Below are 10108 nucleotides of genomic sequence, written 5' to 3' on the forward strand. Positions count from 1 at the left end.
ACACACTCACACACAGCAGAGGATCAGGATGGCCCCTCACTGTCACATGACAGTGTGTGTATGTGTGCGGGAGGTCTGCTTTGAAGCTGCACTCAGCCTGATCTGCACCAACAAATATTCAGGACACTTTGAGGTCACTACTGACCTTAGGCATTGTCTTTTATTGTTTTTTGATAAAAAGCCAATCATATCTTCCTCATTAAATTGGTCTTAACCCAATGAAGTGATTGAAGTCATTTCATTACTGTTGAGACTAACACAGGTCAATTTAATGATCGGTCTACGTGTATCATTATGTTGGTATCATTGTAGTGTTTATGGCATTCCTTGATAGGACGTATTGTTTAAATGTCCTGGAGGATCTGTGTTGCCCATTGCAGTCTCCACGGGGTCATTACTGCTCTGTTTGTACACAAAGGCTCGTCACTGCTGTGCGTAAAAAAGACTCCTCCTCCTCTTCCTCCCCCCATCTACTCTCCCTCCTTCTTCTTACTTTCCTAGGTCTAGGCTGATGCAATGCTCATCTTTATAAAAGGGTGAGTCCCACCCCTCCTCCAGCAGAACAGACTTTTATCTCCGAGTCCACCGCATCTCTGGGAATTTTAATTAGACCTAAATCTACATTCTTTAGATTTTACGCGTCGGTCTGTTTATTCTAAGGGTGTATTTTATTTTTAACCTTACCTGATCTGTTTCAGATCGTGTTTTCAATTACATCCTGGTTGTTATATGCCCATCCGTTATATTATTTGTTTTAGTTTCAACCTAAATACACACAGCGATTAGCTGGTTTTGTGAGAAAAAAAAAAATCGTCCGGACATTTGTTTCTTTTTTTACTGGAAAAGGATTTTACAACCATCCTGCCACATCTTTGCAAGGTAAGAATGCCGGCATCTCTTCATTTACGGTCTGTATGTCAGGAGTTGTCGGATATAGGCAGCACAGAGTTTGAAGTGTCATTTTAAGATTTCATGTGGAACACGAACTAATAATAATTACCTTCATATTTGTCTTTGGTTTGTGTTTTGAATATCATTGAATGGAATGTGGATGGATTGCAAACTCTCTTGGGCTAATTTGTAATAATTGAACGGTTCTATCTATAGTAGCTGTGTGGATCTCTGTCTTAAGAGCCAAAAATGTCATTTCTGAGGCCTGAGGCTCATTTCTCCAGGTCAGCCCTGTTCCAAATAAATAAATAATGAAGTAGTGTGACACTGATGCTGCAGTGGACTCATGCCTGGTGGTTGTCACTCATTGCCACACAAGTGATTACACACAGAGTGAGTGAAAACGAAATAATGTAAAGCTGCCTCTGTGTTTCATCAGAAAAGTCTGATTACACGCCAACACTTTATCAGAGCTCAAGCCTCTGCGCAAAATGGAGAGCCATGCCCATAAAGGGACAACACGTGCCATTGTTTCCATCGGAGTCGGCCATGGAAATAATGTCATTAACTGGATCTGGGAGACGCCTTCTGCTCTCTGTGAGGGTCTAACTGCGAGGAGTATTCACCATAGACAAACCTGTTTAAAAGAAATATACAGATATGAATATATATCAAATTGTTAGTTTCAGCACATTCACATGCTTTGTCTTGTTGTCACAAGTTTGCTTGAAAATAAATGTATTGTGTAACAAACTAAAGACACGCCCTATTTTCATTACACTTAAACACTAAAATGATTTCGTAGACGAATGTGCGCAAAGTCAGCGGTGCGTACTGCGGGTTTTGTCGCTCCGCACCACAGCGGGCTGAGGGGATGTGGACTCGGATGCCGGCTGGTATTTTTCCACTGCCGGTGCGTCATCACCCCCTCCCCCCCTCCTTTTCTCCCTCCTCTACACCCCCCCCCCCCTCCAAAGAAGAGTCACATGATCTCGGATTCATGAGAAGGGCTGTGGTCGCGCGCCTGCCCACTACAATATTTATTATTGAAAGGGAGCTTGAACCCGCACAGCTAGAAATGTGTATAAATGCTACATATCAACTAAAACATGTCTCTTTTGCTGCTCTCAAATAAACAGCATGAAACAAAACACTGCCAAAACTGAGATGAGCCGTTTCAACATCTCTCCTGAAGAAGACAGCTGCAGCTCCAACAGCAACGAGTACTGCCCAAAGAAGGTCCCTCTGGGCAGGTGAGACTGGTCTTGAAATGTGTCTAAATATACCATATGTTAGAAATAATATGGAAAGTATTTTTTCTAAATTCCCTTCTTCTTTTTCAAAGCCAATTCTCTGACCTGGAGGCAGAGAGTCAAAACTTCCTCCCTGAACACAACCCGGGCAAGAAGAAGTATGAGACTGAATATGTAAGAGCTTCTCTCACTATCTCCCCACACCTGTATCCTCTTTGACGTCATTTTGTCCTAATTTCCCGATCCTCTCATTTTCCCACAGCACCAGGGCAATGCTTCCTTTGGCATGTCTGTCTTCAACCTGGGAAATGCCATCATGGGCAGCGGCATTCTGGGTCTGTCCTACGCCATGGCCAACACCGGCATCGCCCTGTTTGTGTACGTTTTTATTTATAAATACTTTATTTTCTCAGCTTCTGCACTGATTTGGTTGTGATGAAGTATCCTTTTACAATACAGTCCTATCGCAGGAGGAGGAGTGTGTGTTTGTGTGTGTTCACTCTGCAGCTGCTCAACCCTGAGCAGCAGATTACAGCGAGGTCGAGAGTTTAGCAATGGTCATCGCCACAGTTTGAGTACTTGCTATCTTGTTTGATATAGATAAAAGTGTGGAAAGTGTTCATTTTTGGTGGGAAAGAAAACCCCACTTGTAGCAGCCCTTTTCCCTGAATCATACATAAGTCTCACAAGCTTTAGGGAGGCATAAACCAGCTAAAGAAAGCCTAGTGAAGTGTGTCACTGTACAACACTGTCAGAGTATAATACATGCACTAATAGTAGGTTACTAGATTGCTTTGGGCGCCACCCTATTGCGGTGGTTTTTCAGTTAACAATCCCACGGAGGGAGTGTCAGGAGAAGCAGCTTAGACAAGCTAATCCTGCTGCATTTGGGCTAGAGTTATGTAAACCAGGCTCGCAGGAGATCATGAATGGGGCACGGCGTGCTTCAACGGCAGCCAGCAGATGACCAATCAGAGCTTTACCTAGGCAGGAAGTTGGAGATTATGAACGCTACGCAGCATTGAAAGAAAATGTGTCCATTTGCATTTCCAAACACTGTCTGGTGCGCTTCTCATCAGCAACCACGTCACAAAGAGTTAAGTAAGCTTTGCAGAACAAACCCACGGTCCATGACAGGTCATCCAAAGCATATATTTGTTGAGTGGCAGCAGATAATGACACAAGATATAAATTGTCCTGATATCAGAGGCAGGGAGGAAACGTTTTAATAGCATTGCTCTAAATGGCTTGGAGATTAATTTTCACCTAGACTATTAATACCCTTGCACATATCGCTGGCTGTGCAGCCCAGGGTGCTAAGCAGATCCTCTACGGGGAAACCTTTCGTCCTCTGTAACCCTGCTAATGCTGCTTGTGACCCCGAAGAAACCTGCAGACTGATGCTGCTTTCAAGGTCTTTTCTGATGTTTCTCCAAATTGGAGACGTTTTTATCCCAGCAGATGTTCAAGTGTTGACTTGTTGAGTCATTGAAACAAGCAGAAATGAATGAAATCCTTGCTGGCACTCATGAGATTTAAGTCATTGTTGTGCGAGCCGTCTTTTGCATGTCCGGCGGATGACTGTCTGACCTTCACGTTAACTAAATGTCAATGTGATTGTTTGCCGCAGCCACAGAAATACATCTGTCATTGAATTGGCCTTTAAAGCTCCTTGATCATTCCTAAAGATCAGCACATGTAACAGCAAAGTACTTCAGCATCGATTAGGAACCGTTTGCTAAAAGCGTTGCCATCGTTCCTTGTTATATCCTCTCAGCTAAAGATCCCTCTTGTTTGTTTACAGGATCCTCCTTGTGTCCGTCGCCATCTTCTCCTTGTATTCTGTCCACTTGCTGCTAAAGACAGCCAACGAAGGAGGTGAGTCTTGTCAGACAGTCCTGTGTCCATTATTCCCAGTGTTCTCTTGAGGTATTTTATGAAAGCTAAATATTTCCATCTTTGTCAAAGGTGCATTGGTGTACGAGCAGCTGGGTTACAAAGCCTTCGGGATGCCAGGGAAACTCGCTGCTTCTATCTCCATCACCATGCAGAACATCGGAGGTAAGCAACTTTTCGCATCACGTCTTCTCAGATGTGATATGCTATATGCCTGTGTTTATTTCACAAGCTACAACACTGTCCCTCTGTGTCTCAGCAGACTACACGGTGAACAATAAATTGGCTAATGTAAATAAAGTGTGTGTTTGTGGAACATAGAGTAACTTCCTGTAAAAACGATTTGACATCACTATTTTCGTAGTGGAGTTAACCCGATGACTTACCTTGCATTTCTTCTCTTTGCAGCCATGTCAAGCTACCTCTACATCGTCAAATACGAGCTGCCCATCGTCATCCAATCCTTTGTGGGAGAGACTGGGTGAATCTGAAAATGTGGTTTGATTCATTTTAGTTAGCAGTAACAGAAAACAAGCACAGACACATGAAAGCATCTAATGCAGAACACATTGACATTAAAAAAAAAAGTGGTTTGTCCATTAAATGTGTGAGAACAGGGTCGTCATTTGTTTAGATTGTGCCTCAGATCTGACCATCAGAACATTCAGGTGTTGTTTCAGGTATCATTATTATCGCATTTTAATACAGACAGGCTTGGCATTCACATCTAATGGTAAAAAAAAGGGCCGCTGTGAGAGGCAAGAGAAACAACAGGAACGAGGCACTCGAGGTGAAGAGGCACATAGAGCAAAATGGCTGCCGGTTGTTTTTGAAGTGCAGAGTGTTGGAGAAGGGGAAGCAGTTTCTTTGTCCTTTTGTTGGCGGAGAGGGAGGGACGGACAGAGGTCCTTCAAAGAGCCCTTTTAGGAGAATATGCAGTCCGTGCTGCATCGAGACAGAGCGCACCATGAGCTCACAGCGACCTCGCTTCAAGTTTAAAAAATTGATGTGTTCACTGCTTTGTTGAATCTATTTCTGTGAGCAATGCAGTCATCCTGTGCAGGCCAGTGTGTGTGTGGCAGCTGATCAGGCGTGAAGATGTAAAAGAGAACTCTGACAGACAAATGGCTTTAATGCCATGTTTTTTTGCAAAGTGGCCCCAATTTTACATATATAAATATATTCTATATTTATAGATATTTCATATTTATCAAAGCTACTTAGCCTGTATGTTTTTTTTCTGGCTAAAAAATGAATTTTAAGTGTTTAAAATAAGATTGTATAGGAAAATATCTGTTTAAGTATTTATGATTTATCACTTGCATTACACAACGGAGCTTACAAACGATGAGCCGTGCAAAATATATCAAATCTTAATAAAAACAAAATGCAATGACAGTCACCTACGAAGAAGTTAATTGTCCTTGTTGCTGCTGCTCACAATTCCTGTGATGCAAAGGAATGCAGTACTCTTTTTTTCTACCTCCAGTCCTTAATGTCTAACTTCTTCCTGTGTTTTTTCAGAGCATGGTACACTAACGGAGACTACCTGGTGGTGCTGGTGACGCTCGTCATTATCCTGCCCCTGTCACTGCTCAGGAACCTGGGTAAGTGTGTCTGTGTGCATTAATCCATAGTTTTGGTGGGAAAATGGGAAGTCTCAAAATGTTCAGATTGAAATCATAAAAAGGAAACATTCTGCAGCTTTAAGAGAGAAAAAAAAGACATAAGCTCATGTTTCGATTTTTTTCACCTCTTCAGGTTACCTTGGTTACACCAGCGGTCTCTCTCTGCTCTGCATGGTGTTCTTTCTGATTGTGGTGAGTACTTGCTTTTGTTTCCTCACATGCACACACACAGTGGAGTTACAGTGTGGTTTTTATTTCCCTTTTCAACAACAAACTATTGTCATAACGTTTTCTGATATTGCTTGTCTTGTCCTCCAGGTGATCATCAAGAAGTTCCAGATCCCGTGCCCTCTCCCCGAAGACATGAACGCTCTGAATGAGACAGTCAGCAAAGTGCTGAACATCAGCCTGGACCAACTGAACAGCAGCGCCGTGGACTACAGCGACCCCTGCACGCCAAAATACTTTGTCTTCAACTCTCAGGTAAAACTCTTTACCTGTAATGTCTCCCCTTAAAATTGGCTCCCTTAACACATTTCTTTGGGAATATTTTGTCGTAAAAATATTGAATTTGTATGTTTTTTTGTTTTTTTTACAGACTGTCTACGCCGTTCCCATCCTGACCTTCGCCTTCGTGTGCCACCCCGCCATCCTGCCCATGTACGAGGAGCTGAAAGAGTAAGTGAACCCTTTTTTCATATCAAACCACAGCTGCTTTCTTATCATGTTTGATAAAGACTTTTTCTCACATCAACATAAAAGCTGGAGCCTAAATAAAACCTGCCCTCTTCTCCCGCCCCACAGCCGTTCCCGCCAAAAGATGCAGAACGTTGCTAACGTGTCCTTCTTGTCCATGTTCATCATGTACCTGCTGGCCGCCCTCTTCGGATATCTGACTTTCAACCGTGAGTCTCATATTTCATTTATCTTTTATTTCATTCTCAACGAACCCCAGGATAAGTGAAGTATTCAGACTTCAGTATTGCAAAACATGCCCAAATTCTTCAAGAACAAATGATTAGAAAGCAAATAAAGTTAATGTTACTAGAGTGGGTTCACAACCGGTCACTGACCCCGAGTTGATCAATCATGCAAAGTTAGGAGTAGAAGCTTCCAGTTCCAAATTAAATAGTAAATATTTCCCTCCTGGAACAACAGGACACAGCTGCACAATCTGCAACCATGTTTGTTATGGCAGCAACTTCTGAACGTTGGAAATGTTCCTGGGACATCAAACCCGTTATACAAGAGCTCAATCGGAAAAAACGTAATGAACCCTAAGAGGGCGGAACCTGACGCACAGTGTATGTTAGGGCAAGTCTGGATTGAGAAACTTCTGTCTTAACTGGACTGTCTGGGTTTCCAGCTTTAGGAAAATGTAGAACACATACCAGAAGAGAGGAATAGAAGTCATGAGGAAGTCACAAACTGGGTTACCTAAGTCAGAGTAGGTTTTCTACAAAGAAATATTCACCTTCAGGCTCTAATGAAGCTTTTCTAGTGCTAAAGTATATTACTGTTTCTTTAGATGTTCTCCAAATGTAAAAGTCTACAGGTGTCTTTCAGCTGTATTTTGGCACCTGCAATTCTAAATGCGGTATTTTAAATTATCGCACCAGCGGCTTAGATGGATCGTATTTTGGGGAAAAATTAGAACCACAATGCATATTTTAGTTATTTTACAAAACACATATTTGAGCTACTTTTAAAGCCAGGTTCTGTACTTGATCCTATACATGTATTTATAAATGGCCATGTTAGTGAATGGAGCTGCGAGTGCTTCAGGTCTAAAGCCTGTTTGCTGTCCCTCCTCACAGTGCACGTGGAACCCGAGCTGCTGCACACATACTCCAAGATCTACAAGGCCGACGTGCTCCTGCTGATTGTCCGTCTGGCCGTGCTGACCGCCGTCACCCTCACCGTGCCCGTGGTGCTTTTCCCTGTACGTTTTTCAGAGATGCAGCTCCTCTTCTCACTCCTATTGTGAATTTGGTGGCTTGTGTAAACTAATCTCTCTTTTTGCTTGTCTTTGCGTAGATTCGTACCTCCGTCAACCACCTGCTGTGCGCCTCTAAGGAATTCAGCTGGATCCGCCACACCATCATCACCATGGTGCTTCTGGCTAGCACCAACGCTTTGGTCATCTTTGTCCCCACCATCAGGGACATCTTCGGCTTCATCGGTAAAACAGCGATTCTTATCATCTAAGTTTCAGTGCCCTGAGAACCATGCCAAAATACCAAATGTGACTAAAACACTAAATGCCCTCCCTCACACAGGCGCCTCTGCTGCTGCCATGCTCATCTTCATCCTGCCCTCGGCTTTCTACATCAAACTGGTGAAGAAGGAGTCCATGAAGTCTGTGCAGAAGATTGGGGTGAGGATCTGCATGTGTTACAGGATTCAGCTGTATAGAAGCTCGTTAGACTGCTGAAGGCACTTTGAAGCAACACGTCCTATTTTATCTGTTTAGAATGGATTGTAGCCAACAGGCTGTTGGTATTAGTGAATGGATGTGTGTATATATCTTGGCATGTTGAGTAAAAGTAAAAGAATAGAAAGGCTCAATAAAAATCGGATCACAATTAGTAGATGTACGGGGCGTTGTGTGTCTGACCGTTTCTTAAATGTTTCTGTTCTCCAGGCCACTGCTTTCCTGCTGTTAGGCTTCGTGGTGATGACCGGCAGCATGACCCTAATCATCCTGGACTGGATCCACAACGCCACAGCCGGCGCAGACAAACACGAAGATGGACACTAAAGCTCCCGCCGTCCTGCTGCAGCCGACCACGGAGAGAGGAGGCCCGACTGCTGCGACTGCAACCAACAAAAGATGGAAAATACTGAAAGAGTAGGAAAAACACAAGAATTCACTTGATGCTCAGCTTCACCTTCCTGAGCCACAAACCATACCATTCCAAGAGAATGTATTGAACTTTGTACAGTATGCTGTTTTAGGCCACAAAGATGGTGTTTTACTTGTTTTTCTCTTTTTATTGTAACTTTTTTTGAGTGTTGTTTTCATTTTCGCTCTTTTGTAGTTATGGTACAGCTGAGGACAAATATTTGAAGGTGCCTCAAAACAGACGACATAGTGGTAGAGTTCAAACACGACTTACACACTGGTACGGTGTTGTGTATGGCTGTGCCCCCCGGCCCGTCCTGCTGAGAAACTCCCTGAGATGTGTAAGAGGCAGCAGACCTGATGTTCGTCTTTCTCCAGGATGAATACGTTCCTTCCAACATTTGTCGTTTGTTTTCTTTCCTTTTCTCTTTTGCCAAAAATGTGTTTGTTAAGCATCTTTGTACATTGAGAAGCACTTAATGTTCAGCACACTTGTGGAGAAAAAACAGATGTGAGTTTGGACAGACGAAGCCTACTACATTGCCTTTTCAGTATTGGTACCAAGGCTCTGTGACCTCGCTTATAGTGTCAGATTTCCTAGTAAAATGCATTTTAAGTGAACCTGCCCTGCCCGACCGACACTGGGAGCTGAGAGTACCTCACAGGAGGACTTAATGCTAAATATTTACTCTTTAAAACCTGCTGAAGATGGACACTACTGCTTTGAGACCTGGAGCCCCCCAAGCCTTCAGGAGCAACATTAACATTTTTTTCTTTATGGAAGAATACTTTGAATTTTACCACATGCAGTGGTTGTAATATACCTGTTAAACTTGCAAGAACAAAAAAACTAAAACTAAAGTCAGGTGCGCTCTGGATACTGACAACCAAACATGAGAGAAAGCTAAGGAGAGCGTCTGTCACAACAAAGTGTTTTGCGAAAAACATTTTTTGAGATATTTCACAATGAACTTGAAAACTCGACGTGGATTTGTTTCCCTGTTGAGATGTGAATCTGTCATCTGACACTGTGCTTCCAGCGTTAACTGTACACATCACCATACTGTTATTGTCCAACATCTATTTATGGAAGAGCGTGAAATCAATGTAATTTAATCTATTTTACTATATTTATATAATATTGTATGTACATATATATATGTATATATATATATATATATCTATTGAGTTCAACTGTATATACGCTTTTGTTTGGTTTGAACTTCTTTTTTTTACAATACTGCATTGGAGCTGTAAAACAAAAGCGAACCCCCCCTCCCCCTCCCCTCGCTGCTGAATCTTTGATATTGAAACACACTGTTTTTCTCTGTAAAGACTGACTCAATGAAATCTGTGCTACATGTGAAGCCACCGATACAGCAGCAGCAAACTCTTGTCCTTTTTGGCCCCGTGACACAGAGCCGGTTCAGCGAAATGTTCTTTATGCACATCTTGGATGGTAAATGTCAGCCATCTCTTGACCTAAGGAGCAAAGTGGTATTTGCCCGCCAGTGTTACACTCTTGTTTCAATGAAACACTATGTATATCCTGTAAATAATGTCCAATTAAAATAGATACAGATAATCTAATAACA

The 10108-nt window shown here is 42.6% G+C and overlaps 1 protein-coding gene across 2 annotated transcripts; it reads left to right on the top strand.

Moving 5' to 3' along the window:
* The first annotated feature begins 541 nt into the window (after nucleotides 1-541).
* Nucleotides 542-10108, top strand: slc38a2 (solute carrier family 38 member 2). 2 transcript variants are annotated; one of them, XR_010167768.1, is made up of 17 exons: nucleotides 542-879; nucleotides 2031-2144; nucleotides 2237-2318; nucleotides 2407-2522; nucleotides 3949-4022; nucleotides 4113-4205; nucleotides 4449-4521; nucleotides 5565-5647; nucleotides 5802-5860; nucleotides 5987-6151; nucleotides 6267-6346; nucleotides 6473-6573; nucleotides 7486-7610; nucleotides 7706-7850; nucleotides 7948-8045; nucleotides 8313-8519; nucleotides 8710-10108. XR_010167768.1 is itself a non-coding variant. In XM_063905248.1 (16 exons), the coding sequence occupies exons 2-16, from the start codon at nucleotides 2032-2034 to the stop codon at nucleotides 8427-8429; spliced, it is 1524 nt and encodes a 507-aa protein (XP_063761318.1). In that variant the 5' UTR covers nucleotides 542-879; nucleotide 2031; the 3' UTR covers nucleotides 8430-10108. The 2 variants fall into 2 exon arrangements, 1 of the variants encoding a protein (XP_063761318.1); XM_063905248.1 differs by having other exon boundaries at nucleotides 8313-10108.

The sequence above is a fragment of the Eleginops maclovinus genome, chromosome 17 (genome assembly GCF_036324505.1).
Source record: "Eleginops maclovinus isolate JMC-PN-2008 ecotype Puerto Natales chromosome 17, JC_Emac_rtc_rv5, whole genome shotgun sequence".
NCBI classification, from domain to species: domain Eukaryota; kingdom Metazoa; phylum Chordata; class Actinopteri; order Perciformes; family Eleginopidae; genus Eleginops; species Eleginops maclovinus.

What these genes read in the sequence shown, in the direction of transcription:
- slc38a2 (XM_063905248.1), top strand. Translation starts at nt 2,032, where the DNA reads ATGAAACAAAACACTGCCAAAACTGAGATGAGCCGTTTCAACATCTCT. An exon ending in CACCATGCAGAACATCGGAG is followed by an intron (nt 4,206 to 4,448) that starts GTAAGCAACTTT and finishes TTCTCTTTGCAG; the next exon opens with CCATGTCAAGCTACCTCTAC. An exon ending in GGACATCTTCGGCTTCATCG is followed by an intron (nt 7,851 to 7,947) that starts GTAAAACAGCGA and finishes TCCCTCACACAG; the next exon opens with GCGCCTCTGCTGCTGCCATG.